Source organism: Bison bison, unplaced genomic scaffold (assembly GCF_000754665.1).
Source record: "Bison bison bison isolate TAMUID 2011002044 unplaced genomic scaffold, Bison_UMD1.0 scf7180017864518, whole genome shotgun sequence".
In the NCBI taxonomy this organism is placed as follows: Eukaryota; Metazoa; Chordata; class Mammalia; order Artiodactyla; family Bovidae; genus Bison; species Bison bison.
The window spans coordinates 7,657,874-7,678,261 of record NW_011495071.1 but is presented as its reverse complement, the minus strand read 5'-3'; the positions used below and the strand labels follow the sequence as shown (position 1 = coordinate 7,678,261).

At 44.3% G+C, this 20,388-nt stretch overlaps 1 protein-coding gene across 3 annotated transcripts in view; it reads left to right on the top strand.

Moving 5' to 3' along the window:
* AMICA1 (adhesion molecule, interacts with CXADR antigen 1) overlaps positions 1–20,388 on the top strand; it is a 35,068-nt gene that overhangs the window by 4,856 nt on the left and 9,824 nt on the right. For all 3 annotated transcript variants that reach the window (XM_010830411.1, XM_010830410.1, XM_010830409.1), the window contains 7 exons: positions 271–333; positions 3,499–3,653; positions 5,314–5,539; positions 10,951–11,063; positions 12,815–13,052; positions 16,253–16,391; positions 19,388–19,448. In XM_010830411.1, the coding sequence (XP_010828713.1) occupies positions 291–333; positions 3,499–3,653; positions 5,314–5,539; positions 10,951–11,063; positions 12,815–13,052; positions 16,253–16,391; positions 19,388–19,448 (975 nt within the window). In that variant the 5' untranslated portion in view covers positions 271–290. The remainder of the gene's footprint in view (positions 1–270; positions 334–3,498; positions 3,654–5,313; positions 5,540–10,950; positions 11,064–12,814; positions 13,053–16,252; positions 16,392–19,387; positions 19,449–20,388) is intronic.

The window sequence follows — 20,388 nt, the reverse complement described above, 5'->3', positions numbered from 1 at the left end:
GAGGCAGCCCCCAAGTGACTCTCCAAACACCACTCTGTTTTATCATAGCAGTTACCAGCATCCGCTGTTTCTTATTCATTCATTTGCTGCTTTTTTCTCTCCATTTCCCTGCCAATGCAAGCTGCATGTGACTAGGCCCTTGTCTTCCTTGTTCCATGCTGCATCCTAGTACTTCAGAGAAAGACTGGCTCACAGAGGTACTCACTAGTGATTGGTTGAATGAATGAACTCCTCCTAACACTATTTTCTGACTTTTTTTTTTCTTTTAAGATTGAAAAATTGACAACAGCATGTTTTACCCACTGAAAGTCATCCTGATACCAGTGTTACTGGGTAAGTGGAAGCCAAGGGACCAAGGAGGGTATTTGATTTAAGTCTCATGTGTGTTCAGAAGCCAATGTTATGTATTTTCATTTCCCCTTGCTTTGCTGAAAACGGAAACCCCAGCCTGGAACTTTATAGTTTTGTTGAAACAGTTGTTTTAGAAGCCAGGTAGCAGACTCTTTCTTGGAAAGCTGAATATTCCTCTGTTTCTATTAGAAACAGAATGCCTTTTGGTCCTGACTGGGTGTTCTATGACCTTCTTACAGAATATGAAGAAAGTTTCTCACTTCCATTCCTGCACTTTCAACTGTTATCTTTATCAGGAAATGAAATCATCAAAGAGAGTCCCTAAGTCTCTGTAATTGTTTTCCTGCTTTAGTCATGCCAGCCTTCTTGCAGTTCCTCAAATGCACCAAGCTCTTGCCCAGTTTTTGATAGTTTCTTTTGCCTAGTACCGTCTCTCCCCACTTCACCCTAGCAAGCCTGCCTAAGCCTTCAGCCTTCTCCTTAAGCTCTACTTCCTTTTAAAAAGCCTGCTGTGGTTGCCTCCCTGAACCGGGTTGGAGTCTCCTGTTCCTACAGTGCTCAAGGCTGCTGCTTCTTGCTCATCTGTTGTCTTTTCATCCTTTGGCCCCCTTTCATCCGTTAGCACCTTGTCTCTCTCTTTATCCCATGGATAAATTAATTAGGTGCTTTACTCTCATGACTTTTAAATTTGTTTTCTTAAAAAATTTTTTTTTTGAATTTCATTTAAAAATTTATTCTGTTTATTTATTTGGCTGTGTTGGGCCTGAGTTGCAGCACTCGGGAGCTTTAGTTGTGGCATATGGGATCCAGTTCCCTGTTGAGGGATTGAACCTGAGGTCCCTGCATTGGGAACTCAGAGTCTCAGCCACTGGACCACCAGGGAAGTCCAAAATTTTTTATTTTATTGAAGTATAGTTGATTTATAATGTGTTAATTTCTGCTGTGTAGCAAAGCAATTCAGTTATACATATATACATACCGTTTCATATTCTTTTCTATTGTGTTTATCACAGGATATTGACTGTTGTTCCCTGTGATATACAGTAAGACCTTGTTGTTTATCCATTCCATTTTTCTCTTCTTTATCAGCTTTTTGGACTTTGCATGGTGACCTAAAGAATGACTCAGCAAAGTGCACAAAAGAATGGTCTTTGCTTTAATTCCAGGCAACATAGCATTTGCACACACATGCAGTTAGACACGTGCGCGCACAAGAAAATAGTCCATATTAGAGAAGTTTTTTCACCATGGAATCAGGGTTATAATAATCTCAGGGGCTTCCCTGATAGCTCAGTTGGTAAAGAATCTGCCTGCAATGCAGGAGACCTGGGTGTGATCCCTGGGTTGGGAAGATCCCCTGGAGAAGGGAACAGCTAGCCACTCCAGTATTCTGGCCTGGAGAATTGCATGGACTGTTTAGTCCATGGGGTTGTGAGAGACTTTCACTTTCACTTTCTTTTCTTTCCAGAGATGGGTGAAGCAGCCTGCAGCATTTTGCCCTTCCATCAGAGACTTAGCAATCTAACCCCCTGTGGAGTTGCCTGGTGACACTGGGTGACCAGGATTGTACTTCTTGATGGAGAGGTTTTCCTCCTCTGTAGAAAGTCTTGATTTCTTCAGTTATTTCTGTACAAAGGCTGCCGGTCAAGTCTAAGTTTCTGTCCGCTTTGCTTGCTGCTCTTACCTTCTAGCAAGCTCATTTAATTCTACAGTCAGCACTCTTCATATCACATTATACAGCTTCTTATCCCTTTAACCACACTTGAAGCTGCTCAGTTCTTCCCTACAGGAAAATTCCAAATCATTTTTGGAGGTACTTTTGATTTCTTTCAAAATAATTTCCTCCAGAGGGTGGTGAGTTCATGTTTTCTTTCCCATCTTCCCCACTGTGTGTGCCTGCTGTTGGGCAGGAAGTTAACACTCTTCTCTTGGAACAACAACTTGGATGGAGAGGCCGGTGCATTTTGTTTATACCCAAATCCATTCACTTGGCTCTTCTTTGATGGGAACTGGCCAGCATCTGATTGTGTCTTGCTGTGGTTGTCTCTTTGCATAGAGCATGTCTTATAAAAACAGAAAAATCCATGTGATGGTTTTCTCTTTAGAAATGGTTTTCTCTTTAAGTGAAAAGAGAAATTACTTGAACAATGGACAGATATTGGAGGGGTATGATGAAGATTAACCCCTAGAGGCTGGAAAGCCAGGCTGAGGGCAGACCTGGAGGGGGCAGGTGGGGAGAAAGCAAACAAAGGAAATTCAAGGGAGGGGCCGTGCTCTGTGTTGACCTAATTACACGGATCTGCACTACGGCCAGAATCAGCTGGCACACTCAGAGATAAGCTTTTGTAGAGGGACGAAAAAAGGAGAAAAACTGAGGGAAGCAAAGTTACCTGTGAACAGGCCTTTCAGTTAGGGGACTGGTGGGAAACTAGGAGCCAGAGACATCATCACCTGCTTAGAGGCATCTAAATTCACGACCTCAGGGGAGAGACTTCAGGGTTTCTCTTCTTCTTATTTTTGTTTTGTTTTTTGGCCCTGCTACGTGCCTTGTAGGATCTTAGTTCCCCAACCAGAGATTGAACCTGTGCCCTCAGCAGTGAAAGCACGGAGTCCTATCTACTGAATTGCCAAGGAATTCCCTCTCTTCTTTCTTTAGAAAGGAGATTTCAGGGATGAAGACTAGAAAAGAGAGAGGGTCTAGCTAGGAGCTATTGGACAGTATGAAGATTGTAGAAGTCCTTTGACTTGAGCCACGTGGGGGTAACCACAGGGTATTTTTGTTACCCTTGGGAATGCCATGCTGGGTTGAATTAAAGTCCTCTGAATACTTTGTTCACGTTGGGTTATCTGGGGAGGGAAGATGTTAGTTGCTTAGTCATATCGGACTCTTTGTGACCCCATTGACTATAGCCCACCAGGCTCCTCTGTACCTGGAATTCTCCAGGCAAGAATACTGGAGTGGGTAACCATTCCCTTCTCCAGGGGATTTACTTGACCCAGGGATTGAACCCAGGTATCCTGCATTGCAGGCAGATTCTTTACCATCTGAGCCACCAGGAAAGTCTGCATCTACTTGGAGATTAATACTAGTTTTTGTGTTGAGTGTGTTTGTCTGATGATGTCTCTCTTGCCTGTTGCCTTCTCTAGGTTATTCCTTGGGCCTGGATGACTTGAGTATTTCCGCCGTGGAGCTAACAGTCCACGTGGGTGATTCAGCCCTTCTGGGATGTGTTTCCCAGAGCACAGGAGAGAAACATGTGACCAAGGTAGACTGGATGTTCTCATCAGGAAAGCACATCAAGGTAACAAGGAGGAAACCCTGCTGTGTATTAGAAGCCCCAGCCAATGGTGTCAGAATATGGGGAGAGGGAGAATCAAGTCATCCCATGCTATGAGGTGGGGGGGTGGGTTTCAGGAGTTGGGTTCTGGAGCTCACCAGAACTGAGCCTCCTCCTAGTTTGAGCTCTTGGTGGTACACAGCTGATCACAATCAGCTGGGAAAGTTACTCAACCTCTCAGAGCTTCTCTTCCCCATCTGTGAATAATGGTAATACTTTTCAGGTCATTGAGAAGCTAATGGGAGACATACACATAAAGTTCTTTTAGTTTCTTTTCTTTCCTGTTTCTCCCATTTGTGGAGTAGCATAGGTGGGTGGGAGGGGTGAGAAGAATGAAAACACATTGGTCTAGACAAAAAGAGTTATGGCCCAGGCACAGGGATGATGTCACTGTAATCTTTCAGGAGGGTGGAGAGTCTTTCGGCATTCTGCCGATCCGTTTAAGTGCTGAATCATCTCTTTCTCCTTCATGGCTGCTTAAACTGTTAGGATTGGCGGGTTCAGCATGGCTGAGTGAGGGAGCTCTTTGGATTGGCAAAAGTGTATGAAGCCTCATCTGGGATTCTGTGGAGATAGATACTTGTGTATTGGTCTCATTTGTGAAATATACTCCAAGTAATGTATGACTAGCAATAAAGTCCTAAGGTTTTCAAATGAAATATTGTTTCAGTAGCTCAGAGCATGTTATTTCCATAATGTTACTATCACTCAAATGTTTGTTACTATTTATTTTTTTCAAAGATTTTTTTTGCTGCAGACCATTTTTAAAGTCTTTATTGAATTTGTTACAATATTGCTTCTGTTTTATGTTTTAGTTTTTTGGCCCCAAGACATGTGGGATCTCAGTTTCCTGACCAGAGATTGAACCCTCCTCACCCTCTGCATTGGAAGGCAAAGTCTTAACCTCCTGACTGTTTATTGTTATAGGAGGGGTATACCCATGGTCTAAGTGAAACTACGAATTCCCTATGGCTTTTCCCCCAAGTCTGTAAACCATTTCCTTTGATGACTCCTTCTCATGCCTTACGATGTGCTGCCTGGAGGAGGGTGGAAAGGAGAGGGCTGACAGCTAACACGGCAGGAATTCTTACAACAGCCAGTCTGTGGGGTTGCATTTAGATGCCATTGAATCCAGGGGCCATGGCAGAACACAGGGAGGTACTTTTCAAAAGTTGTGAGTTTGTGTAATTCCCTGGAGGTCCTGTGGTGAGAACTCTGTACTCTCACTGCCTAGAGTCCAGGTGCAATCCCTGGTTGGAAAACTAAGATCCCACATGCCGTGCAGCGTGGCCAAACAAACACCAAAAGTTGTGAGTCTGAATCACCAAAGTGATTTTCAGAGTAGGTGTTACATTTTACCTTAAACTATAAGAAATGAAAATGTGTTCATCCTGTTTCTCCAATTGTCATTGTCTAATAGAAGCCACAGAGTCTTGTGTCAGTTAAAGTATTGTCTGGCACATTCTTCTTATTCTTCTTCTTATTAATTGGGTACCAAGTACTTCTTTGATGCTGGTGGTGACAATGACTATGCTGCCTCCATGGAACAGGGGCTTTTGAACTCAGACTTCTGGGTCTGGTGCCATGGGCTTGAAATTTCCTCTGATGTTGTGTTGCCCTCCAGGATGAGTACGTGCTCTTCTATTACTCTAACATCAGCGTGCCTGTGGGGCAGTTCCAGAATCGTGTGCGTTTGGTGGGGGACATCTTACACCATGACGGTTCCCTCCTGCTCCAAAACGTGGAAGAGACCGACCAAGGAAACTTTACCTGTGAAATCCGCTTCCAAATGGAGAGCCTCGTGTTCAAAAAAGTGGTGGTCCTGCATGTACTGCCAGAGGAACCCAAAGGTAACATGAATGCTTACTCAGAGAAGGGCAAAGGGCAAGAGATTTGGTGTGCAAAGAGGGATGTGAACTGATTTTGTTGACTAAATCCTAGTCAGTGGGCTAGGTACTTACCGCGAAGTGAGTCCTCAATAAATGGTGCTCTCTATTTATTATTAGTTTTTTAAAGTAACCCATAGAGGATTAAAAAACATATGATCTATTTAATATTTTTGGCTGCTCTGGGTCCTTGTTGCTGCTCGCGGCAGGGGCTACTCTGTACTTGTGGTGTGTAGGCTTCTCGCTGAGGTGACCTCTCTTGTTGTGGGTCATGAGCTCTAGGGCATGGGCTCAGTAGTTGTGGTGCATGGGTTTAGTTGCCCCATGGCACGTGGGATCTTAGTTCCCAGACCAGGGGTTGAACCTGTGCCCCCTGTGTTGGCAGGCAGATTCTTAACCACTGGACCTCCAGGGAAGTTCCAGTGGTGCTCTTTAAATAAAAATAATGATGATTATTATTTTATCATTCCTTTAAACATATTTCATCCTTATGAAAATTCTGTGAAGGAAGTACCGTGTTCTCCTTTTCATTTTATAGACATGTTAACTGAGGCTTAGAGAGTTTAAGTGACTTGCCTGAGGACATATATTTATTAAATGGCATATCCAATACTTGGACCCTTGTACCTCTGTCCACATAGTTCATGTTCTTTCCACTATACCCTGATGCTCCCCATGAGTTTTGCAGATTGATGTTGTCTCCATACTTTGTAGGTAACTATGTTTTCTGGGGGATATAAAAGAAATGAGCAGGTTTCCCTCATGTTCCTATTTATAAATAGCTTCAGTAGTTTGTTGGTTTTAAAAACATACTCTGTGGAACACTCAGGGTCCAAGGGACCTGGTGGGCCACACAGAGGGTGAGAACAAGGCAGCGGGGACAGAGGACCTAGTCACGCCAGGACCTCAGGTTCCACCCCCACTACAACCGAGTCCTGTTCCTTTTTTCTGTTGTATTCTTGGGCTTCCAGGTAAGATTTTGTTTGAAGAAAGAATTCTGCTGCTTTAAAAGTTTGAAAATCACAGAATGAAGTATCTTTAAATGTGTGAAATGGAGACTTCGCTGGTGGTACAGTGGATAAGAATCCACTTGCCAGTGCAGGGGACACGGGCTTGATCCCTGATCCAGGAAGATTTTACACGCTGTGGAGCAACTAATCTGTGCGCCACAACTACTGAAGCCTGTGCACCCTGGAGCCCGTGCTCCGCAGCAAGAGAAGCCACGACGGTGGGAAGGCCGCACAGTGCAACTAGAGAGTGCACTTATTCTCCACAGCTAGAATAAGCCTGCACACAGCAACGAAGACCCAGTGCAACCAAACATAAACAACTGAAAAAAAGAAAACAACAAAAAAGTGTGAAGCGGAAGAACCGGCTCTGTCCTCAGGAGAGCTTGCTGTCTAGGGCAGGAGCTAGGATCTAGACCGCTCCCCCTGCCAGCCTGCTTAGGTCTGTCCTTTCAGTGAGCTCCTTTGGAGCACCCAGCTCTCCTCTCTGGTGACACACTCATCACACCTGTTCAGTTGTGTCTCCCTGTCCACCTGCATCCGTGTTCTTGGTTCCATGACCAGCCCCAGGCTCAGCACCTGGCACAGAGTACGCAGTCAATAAACATTGGTCAAATGAATGAAATCCTTAGGTGAGCATCTCTCACTTGAATCTGCTTTCTAAAAACATGAAGTGGTAGAAGGAATTGTGGAAGGTGGCCTCTGACCTCACTCCTAACTTCATACTAATACTTTTTATCAATTGCATTTTTTCTTTTGATTTCAAAGCTAGGGCTCTCCAGGAAGAAGAAATGAACCAGCTACCTGTGTCTCCCAAGGATTATCTTTGAGTTACCCCTTTCTTCTTTGTTCTCTGATGCTGGCCTTGAGAACATTCAAGCATGTCCTACAAAATGGTGCCTTTTCCTGCTTAGAAGAGGCACAGAGGGAACAAATCCAAAGGAGGCAATTTTAAGAGTTGAGTCCATGGGAGTAGGCTAGAGCAATTTTATGGGAGGCAGATATTTTCCAGTAGCCAGTGGAGCAACTTGTATTTACTTTTTCCTTCCAGCCAGAGTGGGGATAGCTCTGAGTGCTCACCATTTGTCTGGTGGCCATCTCCTCCCATGTGGAAACTCATGTACGGCTTCCTCCACGAAGTTTACTCTTCAGTTTGTAATTCTTCCATCTTTCTACTGCTCCAACTCTTTTAATTCTTATTTTAAAAGCTAGAGACAGTTTTATTTTTCTTTTCTTTTCTCTCTCTCTCTTTTAAGAATTTGCTTCCTTGTATTCTGTGAAAGGATTTTAAGGCATCTGAATGTGTGTGTTCACAGATTATATAATTACACTGTATAGATATATAATAGTTAATGAGATGTATAAAGAGAACAAAAAGTAATTGTTGCTCAAGCATGTGCATATTATTTCAATTGTGTGATCTGTATTTTTAAGATTCAAAATGAAATTAAAGTTTTCATAGCAGATGAATTGCCTGAACAATGTTTTGAGTTGTTCAGGGAGAGAAAATACTCTTATTGAAGAGACTCATGCACGTGATAGGTGGTATAGTAGGTGAGCTTTAGGTGACTTCTGGATCCTAACTTCATTCAGTTCAGTTCAGTCATTCAGTCGTGTCCGATTCTTTGTGACCCCATGGACTGAAGCACGCCAGGCCTCCCTGTCCATCACCAACTCCCGGAGTTCACTCAAACTCATGTCTATTGAGTCGGTGATGCTATCCAGCCATCTCATCCTCTGTTGTCCCCTTCTCCTCCCACCTTCAATCTTTCCCAGCATCAGGGCCTTTTCAAATGACTCAGCTCTTCGCATTAGGTGGCCAAAGTATTGGAGTTTCAGCTTCAACATCATTACTTCATTACTCTAGCTATTTTTATTCTGTTGTAATCTCTTCTCAATTTATGAAGGTCTGTGATACTAGAAAGAAAGAAAGTGAAGGTGAAAGTGAAAGTCACTCAGTCATGTCTGATTCTTTGAGACCCCATGGACTATACAGTCCTTGGAATTGTCCAGGCCAGAATACTGGAGTGGGTAGCTTTTCCCTTCTCCAGGGGATCTTCCCAACCCAGGGATGAAACCCAGGTCTCCCACAAATCCGGTCAGGCGGTTCTTTACCACCTGAGCCACAAGGGAAGCCCAAGAATACTGGAGTAGGTAGCCTATCCCTTCTCTAGCAGATCCTCCCAACCCAGGAATTAAACTGGGGTCTCCGGCATTGCAGACAGATTCTTTATCAACTGATCTATCAGGGAAGCCCCATGATACTAGAAAAAGCCCACAAAAGTCCACCTAGTCAAAGCTATGGTTTTTCCAGTAGTCATGTATGGATGTGAGAGTTGGACCATAAAGAAAGCTGAGCACTGAAGAATTGATGCTTTTGAACTGTGGTGTAAAGACTCTTGAGAGTCCCTTGGACTGAAAGGAGGTCAAATCTGTCAATCCTAAAGGAAATTAGTCCTGAATATTCATTGGAAGCGCTGATGCTGAAGCTGAAACTCCAATACTTTGGCCACCGAATGTGAAGAACTGACTCATTGGAAAAGACCCTGATGCTGGAAAAATTGAAGGCAGGAGGAGAAGGGGATGATAGAGGATGAGATGGTTGGATGGCATCACTGACTTGATGGACTTGAGTTTGAGCAAGTTCTGGGAGTTGGTGATGGACAGGGAAGCCTGGCATGCTGCAGTCCATGGGGTTGCAAAGAGTCAGACACAACTGAGCGACTAAACTGAACTGATGATACTAGAAAGGAGGGAAGAGAATGAAATAATTAAAAGTCCATGTTTTAGAATCACATGTGACAGGCTTTAAATTTTAATTTAGAGAAAGTTCCTAATATTTGAAAGACAAATTTCAGTTGTATAGGCAGTTTTCTTACAAATAAAAATAATGTTAACTTCCTGTACTTTTGCTCTAGAATCAGCCATCTTTCCACTTATGTGAGGTGGTAACAGTAAAGGGAGTGAGAACACATGGGCTTTGTTTTCACTCAGACCTGGGTGTGAGTTCTACTCTGCTTTTTACTGGCCGTGAAGCGTTGCACTCATTCAGTTTCTTTCTCTGTGAAACGGGAGAATAATAGTGCATATCTCAAAATATTGTAATGACTAGGTGATAACCTAGGTGTTTAGCACATGTCTGGTGTGTTGAAAGAATTCATAATATTTAGTTCTTATTACTGCATTTAAAATATAGGGTTCAATTTTTGATATACACATAGATTTAGAGGGCATTTCGTTTGCTATTGATATTCTTTGGAGTGAATTTTTATCACTTCCAAATTAATTCCCTCCATAGAGTTCCAAGTTCATGATATTTTCTTTTGCTTTCCTCCCATTGTACATCTTTCCTGCTGAGCGGGAAGTTAGTGTTCTGCCAGGGACACAATTTGGATGAAAAAGTTAGCTGATGTACTGTGTTGCTTTGTGAGCTTTGCTCAATGCTCTTTTGAAGGAACTCTGTCCAAATAAGACCTAGACTTGTGTCTCCCTTAAATACCATCCTGCCTTTAATATCTTGACTGAGTTTGTGGTTGATTTATATACAGCACTGTTGAAAAATCAGAAGCATCTTTCTAATTATTTTCTTTTTCAGGGACTTCTTAAAATGATATAAATAGTATGGGATCAGCTGTTTACACAAATAAGCAGGAGGAAGAGACTATGAGTTGGAAAGCCAAGAATGAGGGGAAGGGGGAGCAGGTGCAGAAGGGGAAACAGGTGGGGAAGTGGGGGCAGAGATTAAAATGAGAGAAAAGTCAAAAGGAAAACTGTCTGTTATTTGACCTAATTAGCAAGCAGTCCTGTGACCTGTAGTCTAGCCAGAATTGTCCTAAGCAAGTCCTAAGACAACTTGTAAAAGAATTAAGTAGAAGAGTCACCCATGATTCAGTTTTTCACCTGGGAGAGCCAGTGGGTTATTTATAAGAATGAGAGTTATTTCTACTTCCTGTTTATGTTAAGCAGATGTGGGTACTCAAGTGGGCGAACAGAAAGTGGAGGGCTTCATGGTTTTCCGTTCTTTATTACAGGCTTGAAGTGAAGTTGGGGCTTGTGGGAGAAGTTCTAGAAAAGGAGAAGGAGAAAGAAATTAAAGAGAAGCCAAAAAGTGTTTATTGACGTCAGTGGGACCCTCAGACTTGACGTGTGTTGGCAGCTAGAGGGTGCTGTCTTACCCTTGGGGCATCGTGTTGGTTTGATGAGAGGCCTCTGAATATTCTGGCCGCACAGAGGGAAAGTGTGCAGTGTGTGGTGGTGACATTGGTTTTACTGCAGAGGATCTTTGGCTAAACATGATCTCTTCCAGAAGTTCTTTGGCTTCTAGAGATTATACTTTGAGTTTGACTTGACTTATCGTTTTATCCCCAGAGCTGATGGTTCATGTGGGTGATTCGACTCAGATGAGATGTGTTTTCCACAGCACAGAAGAGAAGCACATGAGCAGGGCAGACTGGATGTTCTCATCAGGAGAGCCTGCCAAGGTAAGGAGGAGAAGCCCTCGTTGTGTAGAAGAAGCCCCTGGCCAGTGGTGTCAGGACAGAGTGGGGACAACAAGAACCTAGGCATCAGGTGCCACATGGTGGTCTCATGAGGGCTTGGAGTTTGGAGTTTGTTAAAAAAAAAAAACAAAAAAACAACAACAACTGGGCCTCTTAGCTTGGCTGGGCAATTTCAGCTTCCGGTTGGGAAAAATGACTAATGAAGATGATGAAGAAGTAGATGTTGCTACCGCTCGACTTTTTGGGTTGTCAGGATGCATCTAGGACATGGTGATGTAGAGCATTGGTTCATGACTTGGCTACTGCGTCTTGGCTTTATCCTTTCTCTCTCTTTTCCTTTTTATAGAATTCATGGAATAACAAAGGGGAATGCTTTTGGTGATCTAGCCAAGAAAGCAGTGGGTTAGGCATAAGATTGATTGTCTTATTTGGGTTATTTTTGTGAGTTTTCTTCTGCGCCCCTTCACCCCATTTATGTGATGGGATTTTCTTTGTCTTCATGGATGTGTTGAATGTTGGGATTAGTAGTGCTGGAGGCCAAGATGAGGAGCGTACTTCACAGGGACTCTGAAGCAGTAAACAGCAGGTTAGTTCATTAGACCAGTAGATGTCAACTATGGCATGGTGATGTCCTGATGAGTCAAGCTGTGTCTTGAGAGATATCTCACATGACTTATCGTTAATAAAAGTTAAGGTACCAAGCTTAGAAAAGATTTAGCTTTTACAAATGAAGACATATTCCAGGTCATCCATACAAAATGTCATTTACACTCAGTTGATTCCTATATGCTGTCCGAGTGGATCAGAAAGGATGGCTTCATGGTGGGGTCTGGGGAATTACATGTAGTTTCGGGTTCACCTCTGGAAACTCACTGTGTATTTAATTGTCACCCACCAAAGTGAGTCACTGCAGAACACAGGATGGTAGTTGACTTTTGTGAGTTATGAATTGGAATCACAAGAGACAACAGGTTTGGTGCCAGGTCTTTTCATTCATATTTGTGTCTGTATCCTCATTTCCTGTTCTTAAAAACTTCTAAAAAATAATGGTATTTATATACCTTTTTGAAAAATTTGGACACTTTTTTATTTAACAAGTATTTTTAAAGTGTCTGTTATGTGGTGAATACTCAAAGCTCCTGCCCTGGTGGGAGACTTACGATCAAGATGGAGGGAGATACATAGAAGAATAGTGAAGAAGTAGGAATTTCCCTGGTGGTCCGGTGGTTAAGAATTCGTCTTGCAATGCAGGGACGCTGGTTTGATCCCTGGTCAGGGAACTAAGATCCCACATGCTGTGGGGCAACTAACACCCAATGCGGCCAAATAATAGTAATAATGAAGAAGTATATACACAGTATGTCAGGTAATAGTAAGAGCTATGGAGAACAAGAAAGCAGGCTTTTGTGATTGTTATTTTACGTAGGTGGCCAGGGAGGCCTCACCAAAAAGGTAACATCTGAGTAGAGGTCTCGGGAAGTGAAGGAGGCAACCATGCATCTGTCTAGGTGGGAAGACTGTTCCAGGCGTAGGGAGCAGCAAGTGCAAAGGCCCTGAGGCCAGCACTCAAGGAACAGCAAGGAGATTGGTGTGGACACGTGTGTCCGTGGCTTTGTGTTTTCTGATACTTTCTGATGATACCTTTACTGCTTCTACACACAGGGCCTGTGAATCCCGAGAGCTCCCTCCCACCCCAGTCCTTCAGTCTGTTACATTTTACCTTTCCCTTCTAGGAGGAGATTGTGTTGCGCTATCAGCCCAAACTCAGGACACCCATGGGGTACTCCCAGAACTGGGGCCGCTTCCTGAACCGTGTAAACTTGGTGGGAGACACTTCCCGCAATGATGTCTCTATAATGCTCCACGGAGTGAAGGAGTCTGATGGGGGAAACTACACCTGCCGTATCTACCTGGGGAACCTGACATTCAGGAAAACCACTGTGCTGCAAGTGATCCTGAAAGAGTCCCGAAGTATGTAGCATCTGGCCGGGCAGGGAGGAGGGGCTGCATAGCCGGTAGGCAGGGGCAGTACCGGGGGGAAGCTGGAGAGGCTTCTAGGATGCACAATTTAAGGAGGCATCACTCTCAGGTCCTGTACTTGCCTGACCCTGATAAGCCTCGGACTTATCAAGCACTCCTACCCTGTGCTTGCATGACCTTGAGAGTAATCCCTCCTTAAATTTGGTGCCCTAGGCACCTTGCCTGCCTCACCCTAGTGCTTCCCTGATGGTAGGTCAAGGGAAAAAAAGGTAATAATACTGAGTGAATGCCAACCCCTCTGCCAAGCCTCACTCATGGTTTCTGTAATATACCAATTTAAAGATATAGGAGCTCAGAGATGGGTTGGGGTCATTTTGACTTGGCTTCAAGGAAGATGCTCTATGCTCTGTAGTAGAAGGGAAGATGCTCCTGAGCTGGTGAGAGACAGCAAAGAACAGAGGAAACAGGAAGGGGAAGGAACCAAAAATAGAGGGAGTTTCTGATCCAAGGTTCTTTATTCTGGCAGTGTGTATTAAGGGCATTGGTGAGGAGGAGAGTAAAGACTCAATTGTGTTGACTGAGAGGGGTTGATAAGTGAGGGGTTAAAGTTAAACCAGAACCCAGTTAGCAGTCAGGATGTGGCCTGTGGACTTTGCCTTTTGCAAGGGCCCCAGGGGTTGGCTGTGGTTGGTTGGGGGCAGGGATAGCGGTGAGGAAGCACCTCTACCCTCAATACCTCTGGCCAGAGACTTAAGCCCATGGAGGCACCTTCTTGTCAATAACGGAGGATCCCAGCTAGAGAGGGAAGCAGGGCAGATGGCTTTCTTGACTCTCAGAAGTCTTAACCTGTGCTTCACAGGAAAGAGAAGCCATTAGCGGAAACTCATGCAACTTCTGAGCCCTCCACACCCACAAACAGACCTCCATCTACTCCATCCTCATCTTTGGCCTGCCATCCTGAGTGGCCTTCCCTTTGGGGGCTTATCTGAGCCCCTGTGCTCAGGTGGTACCCTCTTCTTCTTAGGACCCTCACAACATGCCTCATTAAGCTCATACTCTCCATGGGCTTCTGCCATTAAGCCCATGCATACACTCAACTCTTCCTCTTACCTGTGTCCTTGTCTACTTTAGCTCTCACCCTATGTCATACCTTTTCTTTTTTCTCTTCTTTCACTTAAACTTTATTTATTTATTTATTTTAATTGAATTACTTTACAGTATTGTGGTGGTTTTTGCCACACATCAACATGAATCGGCCATAGGCATACATGTGTCCTCTCCCTCTTGAACTCCTCTCCACATCCCTCCTCACACCACCCCTCCAGGAGACACAGACATAAAGAACAGACTTTTGGATTCAGTGGGAGGAGTTGAGAGGGTGGGATGCTTGGAGAGAATAGCATTGAAAGATATACATTACCATATGTAAAATAGATAGCCAGTGTCTTACTTTTTTCTTGAAACAGCTTTATCGAGATACAACTCACACGCCACACAGTTCACCCATTTAAAACGTACACCTCAGTGTTTTTAGTATATTCTGAGTTGTGCGACTTTCATCATAATACATTTCTTTCTAGACACCGTCAGATAGTTTGCAAAGGACTGAACTCAGTGCTTCCTGTCTCATCTTGCATTAACTCCCAGCGCCCTGCAGCCAGCCTTCTACTTGTACCTCTCCTCCAGTGTAGGTCACAGAGGCACTCTAACTGTTCATCCTTGACTTCCCTACCCCAGCAGTATTGAACACCATGTTCTGTATATATTTAATATACTCTGTTAGGCACAACTTATCTGTCCATCCATCCATCCATCTATCTCTGTATATGAACTCCACCCAGATATTCCACAAATACTCAAACACGAATAATCCAAATCTACCACTCACACCTCTCCCCTGCCCACCTCTGCAACCTCACTCTATGCCACTGCTATCTACACAATTATCCAACTGCATGCCTGGGAGTTGTACTTGATTTTTCCCTTTCCCAGGACCCCCAATCTAACAAGTCAACAGGTCCTGTCATTTCGACTGCTGACTTTGGATCTGTCTTCTTTCTCATCTGGCACCATCCCCTCATTCTGCCTGTCGACCTGTCTCAGGCTGTAGGCCTCTCACCAGTCTCTGCTTTCGCTTAGTCACTACCCCTCATCCTCGGTGCCATCTTTCTCAATCACAATCTGAACTTCCTACAACCTTTCAATGTCTTCTCCATTGCCTACAGAAAAAACAAAAAACAGAGCAAAACGAAAATTGAAACAAACTCCTCATTGAGATAATCAAGGTCCTTCATGACTTAGATCCTATTATCTACCCAGCCTCATTCCCCATCACGCCCTCACACGCAACCTTTGACCCAGAGCCATGGACCTCTTGCTAGTTTCTCTAAGCACCATCCTGAACCTAAAGGCTCCAGACCTTGGGTATAATGTCCCTACCTCCCTCACCCCTATCCTTCTCCCATTGTTGCTAAAATCTTTGATTGTTCCTTTCAGACTCAAACTTTAAAACTTTTGCTGACAAAGTCTCAGGTTCTGCTCCCCGTAGAACTGGGTGCCCTTTTCTCAGCGCTGCTTTGTCCCCCATGCGGACTGCTCTCATAGCTCCTATAGCAGTCTGGTGTTCTGTGCACACTGTCCCCCTCCTTGAGGGCATGGACCATGCATCATTGGTCTTTGTATCTTCTGCGCCTAGTACTATCTGGCACCCAGGAGGTGTTTGATGTATGTGTTCGGAGTGAATTGAGGAAATGGGTGAAGGGTGCTATATAGGCGGATGGAAGTGTCGTGCTTGGTATCACGACTGTGGGGCTGTGTTGTAGCCTAGATACCTTTGAGACCAATCACTTCACCATAGAAAGGACAGCAGCCTCTACATGTCTGTTATTTGTGTCATTCGGTGAACCGCATTTTAAGATAGAATTGTTAATGTAACAGAAACTCTACGGTACGTCAGGTGATAGTCTGTTTACCCACCCACCTTCATCTATATTTTAAGTGAAAAAGGGGTGGGCAAAGGCTGGTTCTCAGTCTAAAGGGGTCAGCTGGAGTCCCAGTGCTTCCGTGTGGGGTGAAGGCTGGCCTTCTCCTCCTCCTTCCTGACGTGGCGGTTGCTGCTTGGCATAGAACTGGTGAGGCTCCCAGCTCTTCGCTGGAATGTTGAGGCTCTGTCATTGCTCTCCTTTCCCAAGCGTTGGTGACCCCGGTAGCCCTCAGACCAGAGATCCTGGGTGGTAACCAGCTGGTGATCATCGTGGGGATTGTCTGTGCCACCATCCTGCTGCTTCCGGTTCTGATACTGATTGTGAAGATGGCCTATGGAAATAAGAGGTATGGGGCTGCTCCCATCTCTTGGACCGGGAGGCTCAGGTGCCTCTAGGCTGAAGTGGAGGAGAGTGGTAGGACCCTATGTGTACCATTTCCCCAGAAGGGTGTATTTTATTTATTTTTAGAAAGATTTATTCATTTACTGTGGTGGGTCTTCTCTAGTTGCGACGAGTGAGCTTCTTGTTACAGCAGCTTCTCTTGTTGCTGAGCACAGGCTCTAGGTGCTCAGGCTTCAGTCATGCGGTGAGTGGGCTCAGTAGCTGTGGTGCACAGGCTTAGTTGCTCCATGGCATGTGGGATCTTCCTGGACCAGGGAATCGAACCTGTGTCCCCTGCATTGGCTTGAGGAGTTTTAACCAATGAACCACCAGGGAAGCCCGGAAGGGAGTATTTTAAACTGGCCATCATCTGGGGTAATCACGTTAGATGTCATTGTATAGTGACCCCACCCCCCTTGCTCACTGTTCAGTCTCTAAGTTGTCTCTGACTCTTTTGCGAGCCTATGGACTGTAGCCTGCCAGGCTCCTCTGTCCATGGGATTTCCCAGACAAGAATAGTGGAATAGGTTGCCATTTCTTTCTCCAAGGGATCTTCCTGACCCGGGGATCAAACCCATATCTTCTGCATGGCAGGTGGATTCTTTACCACTGAGCCACTAGGGAAGCCTCTTCTGTTCTTGGTTGTCCTGAAAGGCCTTGCAACATTCCCACATGATCCTCATTTTATAAGATTACACAGACTTACAAATGTTTGTCCAAGTAGAGCATAATTAAGAGTATAAATCCTATGCAAGAACCATAATGGTGCTATTCAATGCCTGAAAGAAATGATTTTTTAATTACCCATAGTACATATACACTTTTTAGAGAAGCTCAGATTTTGAAGGTTGTCAGTGACTTTATTTGAAGGACCACATTTTAATTATGAGAAGCTACTTTTGAATGGACAGCCTCAGGTCCTAAATTATTTTTAGTGAATGTATTTTTAAAGGCTTGAAGTTCTTTGTACATGCATGCTCAGAGCTGTGTCTGACTCTTTGCGACACCATGGACTATAGCCCTCCAGGCCCCTCTGTCCATGGGATTTTCTAGGCAAGAATACTGGAATGGGTTGCCATTTTCTCCACCAGGGGATCTTTCCGACCCAGGGATTGAACCTGTATCTGTTTGTTTCCTGCATTGAACAGGCAGATTCTTTACCAGCTCCATCACCTGCAGTTCTCCTAGTATCTCAGGAATTTGTAGATGCTCTGGTGTGAGCACTAGCATTTCACTGATTTTGGCTGGGCCATACCCTTCTGTTTACCCAGCTATTGATGAACTATGTTGCTAGGGCAAATTGACTCTCCTTTTGAAATAGTGTCAAGGGGCAAGAACCCCCATTTAGACTGAGTAGAGCTGACTTTTAGGTCTCCTTTCTCCATGGGACATGGATCATACAGAAACTGCTGGTGTCCGCTAGGTTTGCATTTGACTCCCCAGGGGCTTTCTGACTTGGTTTTGAAATTGAAAGTCTTTGCTCTGGGCAGGTGGGCAACACGGAACGAAGAGTTAGACAGTGTGGCTTCCCTATCAGCTCACTTCCCTGATCTGGACCTCAGTTTCTCTCAAAATGAAGAACAGAAACTCCCAATGTCTGTGTATCTGTTTAGTCTAAGGAATAATCAGATGGATGTGTTGAGATTTGTGCATAAACATGGTTGCTGTAACAAAGGTTATATTTATATTTATATATAAATAAATATATATATATATATAATTATAACAAAGGTTATAATTAAAAGCTGAAATCATTGTCAGTGCCTGTCAGAAAGGTAATGATTCAATGAATTTCAGCAGTCAGTGAAATACTGCTCAGCCCTGTATGTAACGATGGGGAAAGATGTCCAAGAAGTAATACATAATGTATAGTAGGATCTTATTTTAATAAAAAAGTAAATTATGTAATTCTCACTTCAGCAGCACACATACTAAATATATTCTGTGTGAGCATACTTATGCATTGAGAGAAGTTTGGAAGGATAATTTTAAAATACTAATAGTGCTATTTGGGAGAAAAGAAAAGGTGGGTCCTATGAAGGTAGGAGGTTTACTGGAACTTGAACTTCAGACTGTCTACATTTCTGTAATATTTGAATTATTTTACAATCAGAGCATACAACTTTATAATTAGGAAATATGATTAAAATATTTACACTTTGAGACAAAAAAACAAATTCCCCTTCTAGCTTTAACCCTGGTTGTTATTTTTAGCTGTACTTCAGGCCAAAGTAGAAAAACGGAAGGCCATTCAGTAGCAAAAGCAGAAGGCAAATGGTCAAGAGATCAAAGGCCAAGGGGCCAGGAAGGGGCCAGAGCTCCCAGCCCTGGGTGTTTGCGGGGTTGATTCTGCTTGTCCTTCCCCCAGGGAGAGTCCCAGAGCCTTTAAACTGGTGTCTTGCTGAGTTTCTGCTGCCCCCTGCTGGTCCAGCTTCTTCTCCCTAGTCCTCGGAAATGATGAAATCTAATCCCATGGAGTCCCTCTATTAATTCACTTACAGGAAGTTATTAGGGTGACAGTAGAGAGGCTGAGGGCTTCCCTTGTGGCTCAGCTGGTAAAGAATCTGCCTGCAGTACGGGAGACATGGGTTCGATCTCTGGGTTGGGCAGATCCCCTGGAGAAGGGAAAGGCTACCCACTCCAGTATTCTGGCCTAGAGAATTCTATGGATTGTATAGTCCATGGGGTTGCAAAGAGTCAGACACCACTGAGCAACTTTCACTCACTAGAGAGGCTGAAGCTGTCTTCAGCCCAGGCTTTCTCTAGATACTTCTCTGCTCTCCATTAAAGAGATGCATGCCTCAGATTCTAAGCTGAGCTGTGTAGTGTGGGCTGAAGGTGTCTAGAATTGGGTCCTCCTCTGGGGTCTCTTTTTGTAAAAACTCTGTGTGGTCTTGTGTTATCACCCTTAACTCTACAATGCCGGGTGGTTAATCGCATGTGCTTTTCATGTCTTTGCAGTTCAGTCACTTCCACCACCCTGGTCAAAAGCCTGGAGAACACAGAGAAGGCTTGTGCAGAGGTAAGAGAAGAATTCTGCCATTCTGGGACCTCCCTGGCGGTCCAGTTGTTAAGACTCTGTGCCTCCAACGCACGGGACATGGGTTTGATTCCTGGTTAGGGAACTAAGAGCCCACAAGCCTGTAGGGCCAAATAAATAAATAAAATAATAAAAAAGGACAAACCAAAAAACAGAATTATCCTGTTTTGCAGCTGTGCCCCATGAGGACAAGGTGGAGACTGCTCCAGCACCCAGGTGGTGCCTTTATCATTCTCCTGAGAACTGTGTCTCATTCATTGTTATGTCTCAGCACGTCCAGTGCCTGGCCCAGAGCAGTGCCTAGGAGATCTCCATCACTCAGTAACAGCCCAGGAGTAGTGAGGAGCATAGTGAGTAGGGGTGGGCGGGGCCAGCCCAGCAGCCCCGCCCAGTCTTGGAGGGTCCTGGGAAAGAGCACTGGACTTGGAATCAGAAAGTCCCGGTTCAAGCCCAGCTCTGCCACTCCTTGAGCCTCTGTTTTCTCATCCCCCAAATGAGGATAAGGACAAACACATTTGCCCAGTTGTGAGGTTCAAATAACATGACGCTATGTGCAAGTGCTCTATAATCTCTGAGGCACTGTATCAATATGAGGGGTGATTATGATCCATTCTGAGGTAAGTGACAGAAATGGTATGGACCTAACAGAAGCAGAAGATATTAAGAAGAGATGGCAAGAATACACAGAAGAACTGTACAAAAAAGATCTTCATGACCTAGATAATCACGATGGTGTGATCACTGACCTAGAGCCAGACATCCTGGAATGTGAAGTCAAGTGGGCCTTAGAAAGCAGCACTACGAACAAAGCTAGTGGAGGTGATGGAATTCCAGTTGAGCTATTCCAGATCCTGAAAGGTGATCCTGTGAAAGTGCTGCACTCAGTATGCCAGCGAATTTGGAAAACTCAGCAGTGGCCAGT